Raw genomic sequence first — 22,722 nt, forward strand, 5'->3', positions numbered from 1 at the left:
TGGTGGAGGGAGTGGATGCTTGTGAAGTGGGGTGCTAATCAAGGAGGCTGCTTTGTCCTTGATGGTGTCAAACTATTGAGTGTTGATGGCAGGGTTCTGAAGTGAAAATGGGAAATATTGCCCTTCATCTCCTACAATTTAAATCTGAATAATTTTGATACTTAAAAAACTTTGATATTTTGATAGAGCTAATATACATTGTAATGTATAATATAATATACCTGATCAGTATCCAGAGTTTAGCAGCTGTATTTGGAGATGCTCTGCTCTTGAAAGGAATAGATGATGATTCTTTTTCTCGCTTTGCTGCTTCAATATTCTCCAACACATTATTAAATATTTTTGATTTTTGATAGGAGAATGAAATCTCTTGGACTCTACTGTATGTTTCAATTTCTCTTTCTTTGCTTCTAGTGTCAACAGATGTTAGATCCACTGCAGGTTAACAAAAGGAACAAGTTAAGACAAATGATTTTGTTTGAGTGTGTTCAGTTCATTTCAAACATACTGACGGTACACCTAATATATCTTCTTCCACGTAAATCTTAATTTTAAACAAGAGACTGAGCTATGGCTTGAAAAATTCTGCAATTGCAAGTGCAAGAATCAGTGGGAATAGCATGAGCAATGGTCACAACTTCATTAACTTGATCACTCCAAGTGCCCATTCTGCTCATGGTACTGAATTTCTTAAGGTACTGTTATACATGTGCACTGAAATGTCATGCTGTTAACTGGAAGACTAGTGATATTCAATACATGCAATACACTAATGTGGCCCATTTAACTGGCACTCTGACATGTGATAAGGGGATTCCTTATCAACGTAATGTACAATTGCAAGTTCATCGATTGCTTTCCTTCCTCTGTTTACACACTGTTCAACATTATTCTCTAGATACAATTAAGGAACTTTGCTGTCTATTTTTTTAAAAAAAAGAGACTTGCACCTTCACAATGGCACTGGACAGACAGTAGTAATTAAGGAAATTGCATTCTTCTACACTGAGTCAGCACAGTATTGGAGATCTGCTCCTGATTTTAATCAAATGAAAACATAAAATCAAAAGCAGATACCATTGAACTAGGCTGCAAATACAAAAAGTTTAGCTTTCATGAGCTGAGCTGTTTTCTTTTTCTCCCAACTGAACAACTCAAAAGGACAGCACAAGAAAAGTCCATCACAAAAAACAGAATTGGCAGGAGGCCAATGATACTCTTGATTACTGTATGGCACTGTATGCCTAAATAGTAAAGTGAAGAATACTACACGGTGGGTGGAACACTTAAATAGTTCTTTTAAAGTATTAGACACACAAAAGCACCTCTCAAAAGTGTATATCAGATAGAAATCCAGGTCAAGAAAAGACTGAATATATGCTTGTACTTAGTACTCTCAATAAGTCTTAGGCTGAACAAGACAGTTTGTAATCCAAGTATCCTATTCAACCACAAGTTTAGCTTACAGCCTCAAATACTCTTCATTATAAAGCCCCTGTTGTACTGCATCATCCGTTTCCATCCCTGATTCTACCCATCAGCTGCTCAGTCACTAACCCTAATCCATGCCCAGGTTACCTCTGGACTTAACAATTCCATTGTTATCTTGGCTGGTGTACAATTTGCACCCTGTGTTCATCATATCATCTAAAGATCTGCTGCACACTACAGTTTCTTTCACCCAACATATTCTTCTTCCTGTCCTCCATTGGGTCTGCATCTACTTCCAACTGACTATTATCTTCATGTTTAAATCTTTCAAATTCTCATCCTTTTCTATCTGTACATTCACCCCAGGCTCTGCAACACCCCTCCTTACCAATAACTATTCCTCTGACCATGTCCATGTTTTGCTTCCCTTGCTCTTCCTATCACCCTACCATCGACAGATGTGCCTTCAGCTGTCACACTGAAATTCTCTCCTTAAATCCTGCTGGCTCTCCAACTCTGCACCATTTTAAAGACAGTCTTTAAAATTTACTTTCTTTTTAATCAGTTACCGTATCTCTCTTCATTTCAATGTCCATTTTTTGTCTGATTACATCTTAATCACCTTGGAACAGATTAGATTAGATTACTTACAGTGTGGAAACAGGCCCTTCGGCCCAACAAGTCCACATCGACCCGCCGAAGAGCAACCCACCCATACCCCTACATTTACCCCTTACCTAACACTACGGGCAATTTAAGCATGGCCAATTCACCTAACCCGCACATCTTTGGACTGTGGGAGGAAACCGGAGCACCCGGAGGAAACCCACGCAGGCACGGGGAGAACGTGCAAACTCCACACAGTCAGTCGCCTGAGTCGGGAATTGAACCCGGGTCTCAGGCGCTGTGAGGCAGCAGTGCTAACCAGTGCGAACAGTTTCTGATGTTTAACATGTGATACATGAAACAAAGCTGTTGTTAGCAAGTGTTGAATTGACCTTTAAAACTTTTTGAATAATCGAAGACTGGACAAATCAGAAAAGAAAATTATGCAGTAGAGAGAAAAAAAGCATTATTTGTACGAGATCCAAAATATCAGCCTATCATTTTCATTGTGAACCACTAAACCTATTACAAACTTCCAGTGCATTGAAGGTTTGATTTCTGATTGACAGCGTTCATGATTTTTCTGAGGATTGGATTGAAGAAAGGTCACCTACCATATAAATCAAATGGATTGCAGTATTCAGGACACTGATAGCCACAGCTGCTGAAAAATTCGACCATTTCTTCAGTTCCCCCACAAAACACCAATTCTCCGCAGGTCATTATGCCAATTCTGTCAAACAACTTGAGAAATGGGCATTAGGAAACTAATTATATAGGATTGTACATGGACTGTTAAAGATAAACTCCCGTAAGTAGAGATAAATACTGGATATGAAGAAATGCAGCTAGATAGCTTTGCATCCAAGTTATTAACGACTCTTTTTCTTTCAGGTTTCAACTGAGCAACTGCATTGTGAACATTTTTTCACTTTTACTTTCCGACCCAGATCATTTGTTTTTTTCTTTTCATTTCTCCTGAAGTTATATGTAGTTTTGCTCGCTTAAGATGACTTTAAGCACTCCAAAACCACAGGACATTGGTAAGTTAATTAGAAGATTGAAAACAATTTGTAAAAGCCCTGATGTCATAAGCATAATAAAACAACAAATAGGAGCAGGAGCAGATATCATGGCATGTCAAGCCTGTTCTGCCACACAACACAATCATGACTGATCTTCAACTCCACTTTCCTGCCTACTGCCTATGTCTCTTGATTTCCTGAAAGACCAAAGCCCTTGCTTTAAATGTATTCAGTGGTAGAGACTTCAAAACCCTCTGGAGCAAAGAATCCAAAGATTTATAACCTATTGATCCTCGCCTTAAATGATTCGCTCCTTATCCTGAGACTGTGTCTCCGTGTTTTAGATTCCCATTCAGAGGAACCAATCACTCAGCATCTACCAGATCAAACCTCCACAGAATCTTACACATTTCAATAAGATCGTTTCTCATTCTCTGACCTAATTTGCTCAGTATGCAATAATGAGACAACCTCACCTCATCTCGGGGGCTAATTTAATGAAAAGTAATAAAATACTGCAGGTGCTGGGAAGTTATTAAATAGATGTGCTACAGAAACTCATCAGGTCCAGGAGCATCTGTGGAGTGGGAAACTGAATTAATGAAGCCCACCATGACTCTTCTTCATAACACAGTAGACTCAAGATGTTAATTCTTTGTCCCTCCACAAATGCTGCTGGAGCTGCCGAGTTTCTCCAGCACTTCCAGTTTTATTACTAATTTAGTAACTAATTTTATTATTAATTCACTATATTCTTTTCAATGCAAATGTACAAACATTTTCTTAAATATGGAGATCAAAACTACACAGTATTGTAGATGTGATTTCACCAAAACCCTGTCCATTATGTAATGAGACATCTTCATTCCTGTACACCAAAACTGTTGCATTCCTAATTGCTTGCTTAACTGCACGCTAAATTTCTGTGTAACTTACAAGAGCAAGCCCAAGTCTCTTTAAACATCAGGATTTAGAAGCTTCACAACTTTTAAAGAATATTCTGATCTTCTGTTCATAAAGAACCTCACACCTCCCTACATTGTAATCCACCTACCATCATATTGCCTAATCACTTAACCCATCTGTCTTAAAAGCCACCTTGTATCTTCCCACAGTTCATCTTTCCAAATGATATTCAAGAATAAAGAGACCTTGGTATATATGTACTTGGGTCATTATGGCAGCAGGACATGGTGGAGAGAGCTATCTGGAAAGCATACAGTATTCTATGCTTCATTAATGGGGGCATAGAACTGAAGAGCAGGGAAGTTATGATGAACTTATAGGACACTGTTTCGACCTCAGCAGGTGTACTTATAACAACTCTAGGCATCACACTCTAGGAAGGATGTGAATGCAATAGAGAGAGTGCAGAAGAGTTTACAACAATGGTTCCAGGAATGAGACACTTCAGTTACGAGGGGAGATTGAAGAGGTTGGGATTTTTTTCCCTGGAAAGAATACCAAGCGAAAATGTCGATAAAAGATTTCAAAATTCTGAGAGCTCTGGACAGAATGGATAGAGAGAAACAGTTCACATTTTAGAGGGTCAGTCCAGACTAAATGGACAGATTGGCCACTTTCTGCACTGTGCGAATTCTATGATTCTAACCAAGACATTATTTGTTGTTAAATGTGTTTATTGTTAAACACATATTAATCGGAAAAACAATTGCAGCATTACAATTACACCGACATTTCAAGATTTCAAAAGTTTCCTGCACAAATCTTGCATAAATCGTTAATATGTCAACACATATTACAAAGATATTAAGTAAAAGCCTATGTTATTGAACACTGTGTAGATAATCTTTTTTAAAAAATTTGTTTATGGAATATGGACATCACTGGCTTGTCAAATATTTATTGCCTATCCCTAATTGTCTAAAGGGCAGTTAAAAGTCAACTATATTGCTGGGATCTGGAGTTACATGTAGGCCAGAGCAGGTAAGGATAGCAGATTTCCTTTCCTAAAGGACATTAGTGAATCAGATAGTTTTTTGCAACAATCAACAGTCCTAACTATGATTGTCTTTGGACCAACTTTATTATTTAATTCCAACATTTTATTGAATTCAAATTTACACAGAAGAAAAATAATTACTTTAGTTCCCAGATGACTAAATGTTGAATCATCGTCAAATCAATGTTAATTTGATTTATGTGGCTTTCTATTATGAGATTTTGTGACGAGAATGGTTAACATTGATGGGGATGGAATGTCATTGATAACACTTTCATATAGGAGACCCATTGTCTGGTGATCCAATATCCTGGGAGATGGGACAAGACTTGTCCCGAGTCTTGTCCTGATGCTGTATTCAGGTTTTAATTTGCAATTAACAGTGCTTTATTATTTGAAACGTGTGCAATTTTCATGATAGGGAATGACATCTGTACCAGGATGTCCGCTATTTACATTGTAGTATGTACTTTTGTATCCCAGCAATAGATTTTTGTGGGTCGAGGTTTCTGAGCTACAAACAACCAACAGGGTAAGGAAGGCAGTTTCAGCAAAGTTAACCTTGGCAGATGGAACAGAACCTGCTCTCTGATGGTCAACAATGTCAAACTAGCAAGCATGAAATTTCTTTCTTTGTGGGATTATTAATCAGTCTTAATTTGTAATTGAACCAGGGAGAATGTTAAATAGAGAGACAAATGCATGAACATCAGAACTTTTGAGCAGCACATTTGAGTTCTGCTTTTATAGCAACTGGTAAACTACAAGAGTGAATTTAGCTTCATTTGACTTGTTGGAAATTAAATAAACCGCTAGTGAGAGTTTTAAAACAACTTTCAATCCAGATTGGTTTATGATTGAACAAAATCATAACTGATATTTAAAACAGCTTTCCTGACCAAGCTTGTCTCCTGATTGATGAAATGGTGGTGTTGGCATTATTGCATTTAGTCCACCATCAGATCCCTCAACACAGCTGGAAAATATTTTCTTTAGATGCTATTTGCAACAAAATTGTTCTTTCTAAACCGCAAATAAAGGATGTTACTACAAACAGCTCCTTTAGCCCCAACATTTCATTGCACAAATGCACTGCACTATCTCAGCGTATAGAATATAAATTTTCAGCAAGATCACACTCAACTCTCAAAACACTTTGCATGACAAAGCTTAATAAACTGCATTTACAGCATACTCACCTTGAAAAGTTCTGATCTCGGTTGATGAATTGTTAAGATAACTATTCTATTCTTATGAGCTAATTCAGAAAGTAACTGAATAATCTGGTTGGATGTCATACTGTCCAGCCCTGTAGTTGGCTCATCAAGCAAAATTACTTCTGATAGTAAAAACAAGAGACAATTATTAAAATATAAAATATACATTACCTAGAATATCCAAGTTATATTCAATACTGTAAGATTAAAATTTGATTTCTCACAAAGAATTTTAAATTTAATAAAAAGCATTCAAAAAAGATTTATTCTTGTCAACATACACAATATTAAGATAAAAATGTACAATAAAGACTCATTCGTTCCATGTCAGTATAGAATGAAATATAATTTCAAAGTTGTGACCAATCATTGTGGGCTCAGAGTAACATCCAACTAACCTTTTATTATACTTGGATTTACTGCTCTCGATTACAGGGAATCCCACAAAATATTTACAATGCCATTTGACCCTTGGTGCTTCCCTAGATTTCCAAATTAACATCTCACCCAGAGCCATTCTCCTGCCTTCTCCTGTAACCCTGCACATTCTTCCTTCGCAAATTATCATCTAACTGCAATTTGAATATCTCTTTTGAACCCGCCTCCATCACAATTCCAGACCCCAAAACATTCACTTTATGAAGAAGTTTTCCTCATATCACTTTCATTGCTTTTACTAATTATTTTAAATCTGTGCCCTTTCTTCAGTTCTTTCATGCATGGGGATATTTTCTCTTTATCCATTCTGTCCTACTCTGTCATGATTTTGAATACTTCAATTAGATCTCCTCTCAGCTTCTCATCAAGGCAAAACAGACCCAGTTGCTTTCTAGCTGCAAATGTGTTGCTGGTCAAAGCACAGCAGGCCAGGCAGCATCTCAGGAATAGAGAATTCGACGTTTCGAGCATAAGCCCTTCATCAGGAATGAGAGAGAGTAGCCAAGCAGGACTCACTGAAATCCTTGTAGAGGGAGGAAGAGAGCTTCTTCAAGGAAGGCATCCTTGTAAGAGGATTCACAGTACTCACTGAAATCCTTGTAGAGGGTACTCACTGAAATCCTACTGCGAATCCTCTTACAAGGATGCCTTCCTTGAAGAAGCTCTCTTCCTCCCTCTACAAGGATTTCAGTGAGTCCTGCTTGGCTACTCTCTCTCATTCCTGATGAAGGGCTTATGCTCGAAACGTCGAATTCTCTATTCCTGAGATGCTGCCTGGCCTGCTGTGCTTTGACCAGCAACACATTTGCAGCTGTGATCTCCAGCATCTGCAGACCTCATTTTTTACTCACAGTTTCTTTCAAATTCACCTTCATAACTGAGATTAAACTATTTTGTAATCACATCCAGGTAGTTTTTGCATACATTTCATATAAACCATTCTATCAGATGATTGCTTGTAGTCAAACTTGGTATTCATTATTTTCTTTTTAAAACATCTGAACTTATTAATTATATGCCCCAAGAGCAGAAAATGCAAGATCTTCCTATAGCACATTTTAATAGGAGTGTTACACAAATGTGTGTGTGTGTGTGTTAACATCACAGTTTACAATTGCATTGTATTAAAGCAAAGTTGGATTAAAATTATATTTAGACATGGTTTTACTGGGATCTTGGAGAAGTTGTGCTGCTATAGAGACCCGACGTCTTTCACCACCAGAAATCCCCCGAAAAACGTGACCTCCAATTATATGATTGGCCACATGACTCAGACTGAGCTCCAACATTACAGACTGCACCTGCAATAACAAGGATATATCATTTATTAATGCATTTTTCATTGTGTTTGAATTTTGTCAAACCTCAGATTTGTAATATATTTACCAGGCCAATTGGAATTTTAAGTCACCAAAATGCAAATAGCATAGAACCAAAGCAGCCCAAACCAAGAGATATTATGACAAAGAATGCTACCTATTTTTTCTCTCAACCATGTTAGTAAATATAACTATTCAACAAATTGATGCAGAATTAAAATCCATAGCATTTCTCACAGATAGTCAGAGAAGGTATAAAAAAGCTTGATGCTACAATTTGTTTCAAGCACTGAGGCCACAATGTTGCTGGAGCTAGGGGTACAAAGCCAAAAGTCTTCAAAATGTCAGAAACAACACCTCCTGCTATGCCCACCACAGCCCACACATGCAGCTCATGCTGATATGGACAGCATGGGAGTGTAGGGCATGTGTCTAATGTTTTAAGAGCTGACAGTCAGTAATATCAAGCAACCTCCATACTTGTTCTGACGTGCATTCTGCAAAACTGCACGGCACAAGTCCACAGAACATGCCCAATTACAAGGAATCCCCTAGAAGCACTATTTAAAATGACAGCTATCCAACTTGCAGGTGAAGTCCTTTTGATCTGCCTTTGCTCTTGCAAAGTTTGTGGAAAAATACTGCAGTTTGTTCTGGGTGGAGTTTGTTATTCATGCATCCTGACAGGGAGGACAGATGAACTGCATCCTATAGTCTCCTCCATTTATGGAAGCTGCTATTGCAGTGTCTCGTGGTCTCTTACTAAACAGGGGGGTGTAACGAAGAGAGGAATCTCTGTTCAGAGGGAGGTGTGGAGAGCTCTCCACAGAAGGCCCTGACCACCAAGGATCTTCAAAGAGAAAATGTTTCACTCCATATAAAATATAAGCAATGTTTGAAGCACCTATAATTCAACTGATGAGAACAACATTATCAGTAACCATCAAGATCACAAGTGTTCTCAATATCTACATAACTGAATCCTTCCAGGTGAAAGCAGCTTATATTGCTAACATTTCCCAGTTTACAAGTTTCTAATAGGTGACATCAGGACAGGAGATGTCATCATTGCCCACTAACAAGGATGCATAGGCACGTGGCTTTGCCAGGTTAGTGGGATTCCTAATGGTGGAGGGAGCATTGACTGCACCAGTGTGGCTCTGCTGGGAAATATATTGGAATCACAAAGGGTTCCACTCAGCAATAGGTAGTTGTTATGCAATCATACCAGGACTATAAGGTCAGTTAATGCCTATTATCTGACAGCTGCAATCCTTAGGCAGTCTGCCATTACCATCATCTTTGAATTATCATGAAGAACCAGAGATTGGCAACTTGGAGACAAGGGATGTGACTGATACACATGACTCGTTTGTCATTTGCCACAGGATCCACAGTTTGGGATGGTGGTCAGGAAGAGCTCATCTCTAAAGTTTTATCCAAATTTATGGTTATCTGTCATGTCCCCCCAAAACCTCACTATGATTAGGGTAGAAAACCTGCAAACACAGAGTCTAGAGGAAGGAGGAGGAAGAGTAGACAGGAAGAAGGCATGCAGGAACCCTTCTCTGGATGGACTATCTAATTAGGTGAATGCCTAAAAGCACTCAAGTTTCCTGAGGGCATCATTCCATCACCACCATTGTTCCACAATTCCCTATTTTTCAATCTCTTCATGCCTTATTCTCAGCCAAAGTCTCACATAAAAGTTATATACAGAAAACTCTTTTTCAAATAGGTTTATTTAATTGCACATCTGAAAATACACCCAAAACTATGCTATTCCACCTTGTGCATTTCCTTGGCATCTTATTTGCCGGTGGTGCCATCACATGTCATATTGTTCCTAAGCAATTCTGCACAAGTGTAATAGATGTGTATCTGCAAAAGCTGTCATACAGTCAGCTTCAATGTTTTGGTGGCTCAGAGAATAATTGGGCATCTGATTGAAGGAACAATCTATGACAGCTCTTGCTGAGCCAGTGATCCAGCATCTGGTGCCCACTGTCTCAGTTTCCATAGCAACACCAGCAGGAAAAACCCTATATGCCAGTGCTGGAGTGGAAACTTAGACAGAGGTAAAGAAATCAGACTCAGATTGCTGGTACCATTGCTATAGAGCTCAGTTGAGAAGGTAATCCAGCAATCTGTCTTTCAGCAGTGTACTAGGGTTATATGGAGCATGAAACTGCTATCTTCTTTCAACATGGCAACAGTCATGCTACCATCACTGCACGTTTACAAGTACCCTCAATGTTATCTGTCAGTCAGCCAGTTGGTTAGCATGGCAGATAATCACTGGAAGATTCATTAAATGCAGATATTCTTTAATAATTTAAAGTCCTTTAAATGTCTATCCCTGGGACCATTCAAAGGGGAACCACCAAAAACCATGTTTGTTCCAGATACCTGTGTACCCTGCTCTCCCCCCCTCCACCCCCAAGTGACCCTCACCCTGTGATTCCCCCCAACCCCCCAATCCTGCCCTCACTCACTTTGACCCAATGGCCACAATGATCTCAGGCTTCTGCTGGGTGCAGTGCCACCAGCTGTCACAGTTCTATTGGCAGTGATGATGAGGAGGAGCTTTCATGCTCATGGAGCACGAAACTGCTATCCTCTTTCAGACCATCAGCACCCTTCATCAATCATGGGAAACGGAGGGTAACTTCAGTACCAGGAGGAAATGGATTCCTTTAGATCTTCCCAAATTAATGACAGCAGCCCCCATTAGTTTTCCAACCAGTAGGTGAAACCTTATCAGCCCCACAGAGTCCCAATCATTATGTTTTTGCAATCAAAAGTCATGATATGAAAAAGGTTTTACATTAACCGTACTAAAATCTAAATTTCTTGCAACCGACATCTGCAGAGTACCTTGTTTAGCCCAGATTCAGAAAAAGCAAACTGTACCTTTCTTTTGATAGCGTTAGAATGTCCACGTAGTGCTAGTAAAGCTGTATAAATCAGGGTCTCTTCCACTGTGAGGTAGCTGAGTAAATTGTCACTCTGCAAAACAAAAAGAATGAGTCTTAAAAATTAAGTGTGGCAAGAAAGAATATGTTCTTCTGATCCTGAGAAGTGATTTGTGGCATGTATGTGTTTGTGCGTGAAATGGGGAATGAGTGGTAGAGGGTCAGAGAGGTTGGCTGCAGGAGGAGGAATGTATAGTACATGTGCGGCAGCAGTCTGCCATTAGTATCTTGCCCAAGAAGCGAATCTTTCAGTGTGGTTATGTTGTGCTAGTTTGAATAGTGGACACCAGTAAGTTATTCAAATGCAAAATACCATTACAAACAAGCCTCAGTAGATATCCACTCAAATATATATTCACCATTATAAGTTACTGGGTAATCATTTGCAAGAGCGGTTGATTTTTCTCCCTTTTTTAAAATGATCACAAATACTGGCTGTTGCCCTCTATATCTTGTTATGAGTGAGAACAACAACCCTGGCACCAGCGACATGTATTTAGCAAGAGTTTTATTTGTGCCATTTAAAAAAAAACTCGGTATATGTATTATGTAACCTGAAACAGTTCAATAATTTTTCAGGAATATGTAAGACCACATCAACATCAATCTTTTGTGAAATGATCTGTTGTAAGATAACTCATTAATGGAAAAGTATTTTATACTTGTGATCATCTGTATAATCTAAACGATTTCTGTGAAAGGTATATAATATGCCTAAAAAGAAAACTAGGTTCATTCAGAGATCAGGATTCAGTTAGTTTCAAAATGCAATAGCCTAAGAAACAGATGATAGTATGCAGTATATCCAAGGATGGAAGCAAGCCATTCCATTCAAAGACAGGACTTAGTGCTTGAACATATGTTCTAGTGCTAGCTCTATCAGAATTTACAAAGTAAATGTTTAAATTTTCTTTGTTAACAGTCATGTCTTGAAAGTATATCTAAGCCTTTCAACCTCTGATTGGATCCATCTAAACCCAAACAGATATAAATAGATCAGAAAATCTGAAAACAATCAAGCAACTGTAAACATCGATGTCCTTGGTCTCCATGTCCATCAAAGTACATTCTCAGCCAAGTTCAAACCCTCAAACCCATTACCAATCTATCAATTAAGTCATTTCTTGCAGGTTGGAAAATATTTGGCATTTGAGTAGTGGCAGCCCATAACTGAAATCATACGTTCACCATATCTTCCCAACTCAACACGGTGTTTGGACTCCCAATTACATCAGCTTGAGATTTTCTATATCTTTGATCAGTGTGCAAATTTTGGCAGTCACCTACAAAAATGAAAAATTCACACAGCTGACTTGTTCTTTTCTAATACAATGATCCTTACACAATTGTGACATCACAAATATCACTTCAGCTTCATAATTCAACAAAATGCATTCTTGAACTGGCGTTGCTCAATTAATCACTGATTATTTTGTCACGTATACAGGTCATGAAGATCATAAATTGTACTAAAGACACAACTTTTGTTTTATATATCAAAATGAACTTTTCTGGACTGATAGTTAACATTTCAGTCCTATGACAACTGAATCACATGATGCAAATGGGCAGTAATTTCTGGAAGGATTTTAAGCTACAGTTATCAGGGCAGCACTTGGGCATCATCCTCCCAAAATATCTCACCCTTGTATTATGTGGACCTTGCAGTCCATAACCACTAGAAAGACCAGCTGGTTCTCAACAAAGGGGAATTATTGAAAGTCATCACCCTGAAGTAGCTCTAATGGCTTATCATGTAAATAAGCAATCTTGGCCGGAGAGCTAGAAACTGATGGTTACATAGGAACCAACTCATTAATTTGAAATGGTTTCATCCAGGAATCAAATCTCATGGTGTTTGGTATTGTACCTCACAGCAATAGCAAGCAAGAAATTAAGCTCTGCTATTATTAGATCTGTTTTGTACTTAATAAGGACACTACTTATTACAAATAATTAGGTTCTAGCTACAGGTAAACAATTATGAACTGCTGAACTATACTTCATCTACTTAAAAATCTTACCCCCTCATATAAACCATCCCTTCACATTATTGACAAATATAAAACTGGTGTTATGGATGGAAAGACTGAGAAGACCATTCAATGGTTTCTGTCCAGAGTTCACTGAGATTAATTGTTTGACTTGCCAGGCCTGCTATTTGATCATCTCTCTCGTCATTATTCCACAAGGCACAGAATGACTGGTTAGCAACTTATAAAGTCTATGATTTATTGGTTAAAAGCAACTAATGACAGTAAATAAATTGGCTTTCCTTAGACTTTAATAGCAGACATAAAGACAGCCACCTTCCTTTGCACAGGTCCAAATGCTTCTTTACCAATCATTCACATTCTCTAGCTGTTCAATGACCACAGTTGCTGGCAGGTAGAAGGCCTTTATCATTGACAGTTGGTCACCACCTTACAGACTAATCAGTTACTTGTCGTCAGTTGAAACTCATTTTGAATATGAAAGAGAAAGCCAGGTTAAGGAGCCCATTTGTGCCCCAGTGCTAGTGTTCCCTACTCTAGACCATGAGACCCAAGGTTCAAGTCCTACCTGCTCCAGAGATGTGGAGTGATATCTTTGATCAGGTTGATTAGAAAATTAGTTTTAAAAAGAAGAAAGCATAGTTAACATTTTGGTCCTATGACCCTGTTCTGAAGAAGGGTCCCTTGATCAGAACATAATCTCTGCTTTCTCTTGACAGATGCTGCCAAGTCTGCTGGAGTCTTCCCAGCAATTTCTGTTTCTGTTTTGGTTTCTGATTTCCAGTATTTGCAGCTCTTTGGGTTTTTTTTCCCTCATTTTGTATGTACTCCCTCAATCTAACTTACCTGCAACTAAATTTACCCCACTGGCTGAATGAACAAAAGTGCAAACAGCACTTACACAAGGGCTTGTAACTTGCTTTTGAAAAGTGCAGCTATCACTTCTAAAATGCTAGATTTTTGTAAACTGAACTGGGAAAAGGACTTCTCAATCAGAAATGTGGTAACATGAAAAGATATGGTCTTTACATTGAAAAAATATTTAATTGTAATTTCTGAACTGCTTTAAGACAGTTTGTGAAGAAGTATCTTGTGTTAATATTGATGGCACTAAGTTGCAACTTGTAACCTTTTCACTGTAGTCATGTGAGTACGTGTGACAATAAAGCTAACTCACAGCCAAGCTCCAGATTTATGAAAGACTAAAACTCCTTCAAAAGTTACAGATGAAACTTTGTATCCATCTGACTGCTTTCAGAAACTTCAAAAGAAGTTATACAACTTCAGCCAACTTCATCCTTTAATGCCTACGGAAATGAATTTTATTGGATGCTGACTTTCTGGATCCAATCAAAAATCATAAGAATAATTTAAAACTCAAAAATATGGACATCCACTCATCACCATCAACTCTTCCTTTTTTCTCATAATAATGCAACCAGAGGCAGAAGATCTGGACTTTAATCAACCTGAAGTGAAAAATGTCACACAAGATGGATCTCTTTTGTCATGAGAAAAAGAGGCTTCAGGATGATCTAACAGATTTTTTTTAAATTATGAAAGGTTTTATTCAATGGATATTAAAAACAAATCAGTTCTATACATGAAAACATATGCATGTAGAAAGGTTTGCATACATAAATGTTACAACAGAATATATTTGTTGAATGGTTACAATTAAAGTTATTTACTGCAGTATTATTACCTGTAATACATATGAAAAACAGTCATGGAATTCTTCCTTTCTAAGTTTGCAGCCATTCACATATACGTCACCAAGGAGGTTTGCTTGCTTACTTAATCTTCCGGCAATTGCATCCAACAAAGTGGTCTTTCCAGATCCTAAGCATAATCACGGCACATTTGCAAAATGATTTAGTTTTATACAGTACAATAAATACTTAAAGTCCATATGCACATCACATATCCAAGCAATGATATCCCTGAATGTAGTGGTGCCTGATGCCATTCCTGACTATAAGACCAAGATGTTCAGCTCCAAACTGCAGTCGATACTGAGTTAGTTGATCAGAACCAATTTGGCAATGGACTATATTAGTTGGTAACAGCACTTAGGCACTGCAGAAGATGGCTGTGAAAGTATAATAAAAAAACCTTGCATGGAATTAAGGGATATGGGGAGAGTGCAGGTAAGTGGCATTGAAATGCCCATCAGCCATGACTGAATGGTGGAGTGGACTTGATTGACCGAATGCCTTACTTCCACTCCTATGTCTTATGCTCTTATGGTCTAAATCTTTTCCATGAGAGTAGTCTTTCCACTTTAAACATAATCAGAGATCCAGGGCTAAACTGCATTTAAAATTTGTGTAAGTTTTCAGAAGTGCATTTTTTCATTCAAATGCTCAAACTAATTTTAGTCATTTGTTTTAATTTTAGTTATTTATTTTAATCTTAGTTAGTTAGTTTATTTACATGCTCAAACTAATTTTCATATCTTCAAATGTAAACTCTTGCATGAACCAGCACTAATTAAACATTAAGTATTTTAAAGAATGGAATTGGAAAATATTCCCTGATATGTTTAAGAGTTGCAATCTGGGACAGTTATTAATTCAGCTGAAAATAAGTTTATCACAAATAATAATTTTTTTCTCAGAGAATATGATCCATAAGTAATGAAAATCATCTTTGAAAAATTGTACAGAATCATTTACTAGTTTACTTGTTGTCAGTGATCAATTTCTTGGTAAATTAGGTATTTTCTTTAAAACTTAAAATACTTTCAAATGTGCCTTAGTGCTTTTGCATCCAAATAAAATGTTAATTTCAACAGTCTTTTCTAAGACCTACACATGGGATTAGCAGAAAATCACAACAACGATTAACTCTATCTGGTGCAAACTAATTTATTGGATTTCCTTCCACAAAAAATGGTTTTTAAACTAGCACAAAAGATTGTGGAAACTCAAGTTGCACTGAATGTAATTTCTGTTTCTCATTTCTCAAGCTTTTGCATTAGTTTGATCAATTTTGGGCAAACTTCACTTAAAACAAAGTAAGCCTAGCGTAAACTGCAAGTCAGCATCTTTAACAGGTGTTCCTGCGTCCATTACCCCATCCTAGCTTCCCACCACCCAACTCCTTTAAAATCCACAGTCTAGAGAGTTGGGTTAAAAGGTTCTGAGCTGGCTGCGATAACTGAATGGTTAGCCAACATCATGACCTAAGATACTACATAAATAATTACCATTTTGTTACAACAGCAGAGGGTTTGTAGCATGTACCATGAGCAAAACTTTCAGCATCTATGCACTACTTACCAGAGTTTCCTAAAATTCCCATAAGTTGTCCACTTTCCACGTAAAATGAGACATCCTTCAAGATATGTCTGGTCCACTTTGTATGGTATGCCTGAACATCCCACCAAGGCCCAACTTTCTCACTACAATATTAAAAATGAAACATTGAGTAATCAGAAACAGAAAGAAGTTGTTAGAATTTTCCAATTTCTATATTTACATTATATTCAAATATATTTTTCCCACAATACCAGATGATAGAAATTATGTTAGGGGCGAAATATTGCAGTATTCATCCTTCCTGATCTCTGTATTGTGATGTGACTGATTGTTTATTTCAATTGTTTTGTGAATTTTGTGTTCATCCACATGAGGAATTTAGCACCAGAGATTGGGACAGTTCACAATGTTAGCAACCAGGGAGAGTATTCCAAGTCAGACATGAATATTTAGTTGCAAAGCTCAGCCTTTTCCTTCATAGAATTCCGACAGTGTGGAAATAGGCCATTCAGCTCAACATGCCCACCCAGACTCACCTCCCTAGCCTATCATTGTAACCCTGCATTTGCCATGGCTAAATCCATCTAACTTATACATCTTTGGATGGTGGGAGGAAATCCACACAGACACAGGGAGAGTGTGCAAACTCCACACAGACAGTTGCCTGAGGTGAAATTGAATCCGGGTCCTGTCAGGCAATAGTGTTAACCACTGAGCTGAATGAGAGATTTTTCCATTTCCTATGTATCACTCAAAATAAAATTGCTCACTTGCTGCCAATGTTTGGTTAATTTTACGTTAATTCTGTCTTACCTGCATTTGTATATGGAAACTCATTGCAGACAGCAAATTAAGGTATCCATCAGTTAACTGAGTAAGCTTGTGCTCATTTTATGGCCCAGATTTTGCAATCAGTGGTGAAAGAATAGCACTCAGTTTTCATTAAGCTGCCCACAGGGCTTTCACAAGCTTCTGATTATATGTAGCAAACTAATCCAGCAGAATGTCCTCAAAATGGGACATTTAAACCTTTAACTTATCTGCCTAAAACATTTTTTCTGAGACTTGCAGAGTTTAAGTTAGGAAGTCCGAACTGTGAAGTATAAATTAAATGTGTTATAAAATCTTGTCAAGCCAGAAAATAATTTGGAAAATGAATAGTGTTACACCTCACTGGAGTAGCATGTTAGTTCTGGATTTTATCGATACATGCAAAATGCCTCTGTTTGTTTATTTTTAGTCTCAGACTTACAAAAAGCACAAACCAGATTTCTGTACTTTATAAAAACCTTTTTAAAAAAATAAATAGATTTTATCTACAGATAAGCAATTATGATCATCAATATATAATTCTACTAGTTAAATTCTAACCCCCTAATAAACTCCACCTTTCATACACAGATGGGGGAAAAACTTGGGTGTTATGGGAGAAGGGAAAGACAGTTGAACAGTTCTTGTTCAAAGGGTTCACTGAGATGGTTCTTTTGGCTTGCCAGAATGCATTGATTTGTGAACCTGCTTCTGTTCCACACTGGCAATGCCTCTAGCTTATAAGAACCACAGCAACTGCTGAAGGAAATTGAAACTGGCTTTCTTCAGGCTCAAGGTGGTTTCTACTGCAGAGAGAAGAGATACTTCTTGGCCTTCTGAAGACATGACAGCTTTTCCCTATCTTGCTCACAGTCCAAGGCAGTTCAGCTATCTGGGAGACAAACACAGTTGTTGGTTGGCAAAATGCCTTTGTCAACAATAACTGGTCACTTGTCCATGGACCAAACAAATACTTGTTGTCAGCTGGAACTCCATTTGTGTGCACCAACTGGTATCAGCTCAGCTGAAGTAACCTTATCCCAGTGCTTGAGAACACAGTATAAACAGCACTACAATGGTACTTACCAGGGTACTTGCTATTTTTTTTAAAGTGCAACAATCTTTAAAATAGTTCTTTTCTAATTGCAGTCCACAATGAAAAATATAAGACAATAAAAAGACATGGTCTTTATAAGGAAATAGTAGAAGACACACAAGAACAAAAAAGATTTATTTTTAAATCTCCAACAGTAATTAAATTCTAAAAAGAATTGGAATCCTCAACTACAAAATTAAACTTTCACCACCCAGAGAGGTTACTACTTAACCACATCATTAAAAATTTGCTTACACCTTGTGCACCAGCCTTCTCTTTTTCTGTTTCTGCCTTATTTAATACATAATGACATGCCCTTATATGGATATCAACATTATGTCAATTGATGGGACATTGGACTAGTATAGCTTGTGGAGAAACAAGGTAACAATACATTTGGGATTTTTAGAATTAACTACATATATGTGAGCTTCGGAACTTGCAGTCTGTTTTACTCCATAATAATAGCGAGCTCTGATAATCTCATCATTATTCTCAAAGCAAAATCTGCACTATCGGCGTAATAACCATTAATAAAATATGTTCTATGCTAAGGGTGGTTTCACTTTTATTGGTAATGAAGAAGATGAAACATTCAATCCCCTCAATGACCAGAACCCACGCTACAGAACTAATTGAAAACTTCAGTTTTTTTTACAAAAATATGTCTCAAAACTTCAAAAAATTAAAAGTCATGTGTTGATGTCACAATAATGTTCCATCATTGGAGGGAATGTGCAAAAGTATGAAATAATATGAACTGCTAGAAAAACTCAGCAGGTCTGGCATCATCTGTGGAGAGAAATTAGAGTTAACATTTCAGGTCCACCTTCTTCAGAACTTTTAATCAGGTGTCAAACCTGTGTAACAAAAAAGTTATTTCAATATAATATTGGAAAGACTTACATGACTTTAAGTTCTTGAAAAACAACCTTTTCTCCACATCTGTAGATCCATTCCCAGCTCTCACCACTGTTTCACTCAGCAGTTTAAAACCTTGGCATCTCCCTCAGTCTTTAGGGTAGTTTCTAAACTCATATCCATTTCACCAGAGACCATTTACTGTACTTCTATTTCTGCAACAATGTCTGCCTCTGATGCTTTTCTTGGTAGTCTTTCACTCTTCACACTCTATAATTCCTAGCTGACCAGACTTCTGATGTACAGATACTACTTACCCATCTTGTTGACCTACATTAGTTAGTTCCCAGCTTTCACCTCTCATCCTTGCCCCATCTTATTGTCCATGTTGTGCACATTTGGTTAATGTCCATCTCTCTGACTCCAGCCTTTTGTAAAACCTTTTTCCTATTTGCCAAATCATTGGCATAAGAAAACAAAATTCTCAAGGTACCTGTTCTCTGCAAGTTGCATGCATTTGTTATTATCTCATACAAGTTTTTGGTTCACATGAGAGATGGGCTGGATCAGCTTTTATTGTCCATCCCTAAATGCCCTGGAGAGGTTTGCGGTGAGTGGATGTCTTGAACCACCGCACTCATAGAGCTGTTAGGAAGGAATTTTCCTTAATGATTTTTTTTACAAGCTCCAGGTCAGGACGCTGTGTGACTTATAGGGGAACTTGCAGGTAGTAATGTTCTTTTGCATCTGCTGTCCTTGTTCTTCTAAATCCTGGTTTGGAAGGTGCTGTTAAGGAGGCTGGGTGAGATACTACATTGCATCTTGTAGATGGCACACTGCTACTATAGTGTGTTGGTGGTGAAGGAAGGAACCAATAAAGGTAGGTGGATGTGATGCCAACCAAGTCGGCTGCTTTGATGCATGGTGTTGAACTTGAAGATGAACTCATCAAAGCAAGTGGACAATTTTCCATCAATTATCTGACCTGTATTTTTAGACCATGGACAAGCATTGGGGAGACAAGAGGTATGTTACTCATCTCAGGATTCCTAGTTGCTGACCTGATCTTGTAGCCACAATATTCATGAGCCTGGTTCAGTTCGGTTTCTTGTCAATGATGACCCCTGTGATGCTGACAATGGGGGAATTCAGTGACACAGCATTAGTGCCACGGGACAAGTAATTCAGAAACACAGCCTAACGCTCTGGGATGTAATGAGTTGCACAAACAACAAATAACTTTTGAAGCAAAGTATATGTCTTCCCTCTTCTCTGGCAGCAGGCAAACTCCTCACCCAAGTAGTGGCCCAGATGGCAATCATCCCTATACTAGCAGCTAGCACGCGCACAACTTATAAGAAATGAAAGATGGAAATTTGAAAGGAAGTTAGAAAATATTGGAAACAAGACAAGTATATGTGAATCTGAAACGAACAGATGAATCTCACCCTTGGCATTTGTTATCTGAAAAGCACGCTACACGCTGAAAGATTATTTTTTTCAGGTTATTGATATTTGAAAAACTGAAACACCTCTGTTCGAACCCCCGCCGTGTTTTGGAAACTAAACATGGGGGACTGTGTTTACCTGACGGTGTAGTTGAGATGATTTACACAGACTGTGCAGGTCGCTCCTGTCCTTCCCGGTGAGTTTGACTTTTGACAGTCATAAGGCACGGTACTGTTGTGGCGAAATTCCTCCTCCGCCGTAACACCACCACTTTCTTCTAAGCAGTTCATGCTGCTCCCGGGTATGTACACACAGACATATGTATAAAGAAGTAGGGTTTTTTAAAAAAAATATTGGAAATAACCACTATCTATATTTAATTAAATGACAGTGAAAGCTAGCGCCGCCTTCCCAATGTGTGAGGGCGGACAGGCAGCTGAGTTTGAAACCACGGCTGGGATGGAGTAACCCTTGGACCGGTGGCTTGAAGGGATTTCCCTGAATCCCGGCGGCGGCACCTTGCTGATAGACACACCTCTCGTTGTTATGATTTGGAGATGCCGGTGTTGGACTGGGGTGTACAGAGTTACAAATCACACAACGCCAGGTTCTGGTCCAACAGGTTTAATTGGAGGCACTCTCCTGGTTAGTTTGTTTTGGCTGGAGCTGTCGCGGTGAAAGTTCAACCGGTTTTGAAGGGGCCAGCAGATGTTCACTGAGGAGCTGGTTAACCCCGTCTGTGCAAAACAATGGAAAGCAGCGGGGCGGAGGTGAGTTTTTAAGAGACCCCCAACTCGACCTTCTGGTCACAAGGTGCTACTTGTCTTGGATGTGCTGTGGATTTGTACTTATCTCAGTTCTGTTTTCGATTTTGTTTTATTTTTGTTTCACTGATTTTTACGCACGCTCACTCAGAATTTGTTGTCTTTTTTTCTTCCCACTCCGTTTTTGTTTTGACAATCAGACCGGCCGGCTCAGAGATCAGCTCTTCTGTACCTTAGAGGAGGAAAACAGTTTGTACTTCACCTACAGCGGCAAACCCAACATCCTCCAAGTGCGGGACCTTCATTATGAGGCGAGTACCATCTCGTTTCAGTCGCTCCACTCACTAACGCCGATGGTTTCTTGAAGCTGTTCCGGAACAAGGAAAACTATGAGAGTTTATGGTTTACCTGTTGACTATATTTGCGTTTATTTTTGCCGGAGTTTAACCGTTATTGTCTAACGGGGTTGTGCACCCTAGTAATGCCAGTTCTGCATTATCAGCAGTTGGATCGTGAGGAAGCTTTTGCACCCTCCGCCCCGAACCTGTTCCGCTGCTGAGTAAAACTTTGGCTAAATGGCCTATGATCTTAACTTCATTTCCTGTCGGCACTCACGGCCCCACAATCAGCCGCGCGTCCCCTTGTCTCTGTTGTCAATCTAGAACCTGTTTTACAGGGCCTTGTACATAGTCAATGCTCTCCTCCACGTGTTCATTCGTTCGGAAAATTCCAAACAATTTTGAAAAGAAATAACTTCCGATGTCACCATCTCCAGTAATAACTTGCTGCACCTGCGTACTAACTTTGTGATTCATGTACTTGGACAAAGTGGTCCTTGTTGTAATCTCATTTTACAGATATCTAGTGAGACATTACAACACTTCAAAAATACCTCATTGGCGTTGAAGCTTTTTGGGTGTCCAGGAGTAAGATAACAACATACGAATGTCCATTTTCACTTTCATTTTATTTCACCAATGTTTGATGACATAAACCGTATCCTACAATTAGATATTATCTTCTCACAAACGTCCTTCATTCCCCGTGGGCATTGTGCAGTGAACCTGAGTGATGTTTTGAACTTGATTTGTTTTGGCTGTAAACATTTTGCAACTTGTTTCACTGTGGGTGGAATTTTCCGAACACGCCCAGAACTTTAGAAGGGCAGGAGAACGGGAAAACGTATTTGGATGAGAGGCAAAAATAAAAAGCAGTTTCCTGACCGATGCAAGTTTTGCTATTAAGCTGTCAGAACCTTTCAGGCTGGCCGGTATTCCCATCCTAATTGCCAAAAACCTGTTTTGCATTCATTAGCATGTTATGGATCCTCATTAACAGTCCAGCTCAGTGGATCGGCATTCATGTGTGCAGCCATATTACCCAAATTGGGAGGCATGTGTATTTATAAATCTGATTCCAGCTAAATGAGGAATGTACCTTGCAGAGTAGACTGCTTTCTCCTACTTTCAGAGAATATGAACCTCACTTAGCTCCTCCATAACCAAGATATT

General features: G+C 38.5%; 2 protein-coding genes across 2 annotated transcripts in view; one reads left to right on the plus strand and one right to left on the minus strand.

Moving 5' to 3' along the window:
• Positions 1–20,737, minus strand: part of abcg5 (ATP-binding cassette, sub-family G (WHITE), member 5) — a 35,713-nt gene extending 14,976 nt beyond the window's left edge. Inside the window, exons 1-8 of the mRNA XM_060830889.1 lie at positions 20,586–20,737; positions 16,253–16,374; positions 14,674–14,810; positions 10,913–11,008; positions 7,849–7,981; positions 6,225–6,364; positions 2,652–2,781; positions 222–435 (exon numbers count right to left, since the gene is read on the minus strand). Of these exons, the coding sequence (XP_060686872.1) occupies positions 222–435; positions 2,652–2,781; positions 6,225–6,364; positions 7,849–7,981; positions 10,913–11,008; positions 14,674–14,810; positions 16,253–16,374; positions 20,586–20,737 (1,124 nt within the window). The remainder of the gene's footprint in view (positions 1–221; positions 436–2,651; positions 2,782–6,224; positions 6,365–7,848; positions 7,982–10,912; positions 11,009–14,673; positions 14,811–16,252; positions 16,375–20,585) is intronic.
• A 418-nt stretch (positions 20,738–21,155) lies between these two features.
• abcg8 (ATP-binding cassette, sub-family G (WHITE), member 8) overlaps positions 21,156–22,722 on the plus strand; it is a 38,648-nt gene continuing 37,081 nt past the window's right edge. The window contains exons 1-2 of the mRNA XM_060830890.1: positions 21,156–21,217; positions 21,363–21,522. Of these exons, the coding sequence (XP_060686873.1) occupies positions 21,156–21,217; positions 21,363–21,522 (222 nt within the window). The remainder of the gene's footprint in view (positions 21,218–21,362; positions 21,523–22,722) is intronic.

The sequence above is a fragment of the Hemiscyllium ocellatum genome, chromosome 10, assembly GCF_020745735.1.
Source record: "Hemiscyllium ocellatum isolate sHemOce1 chromosome 10, sHemOce1.pat.X.cur, whole genome shotgun sequence".
In the NCBI taxonomy this organism is placed as follows: Eukaryota; Metazoa; Chordata; class Chondrichthyes; order Orectolobiformes; family Hemiscylliidae; genus Hemiscyllium; species Hemiscyllium ocellatum.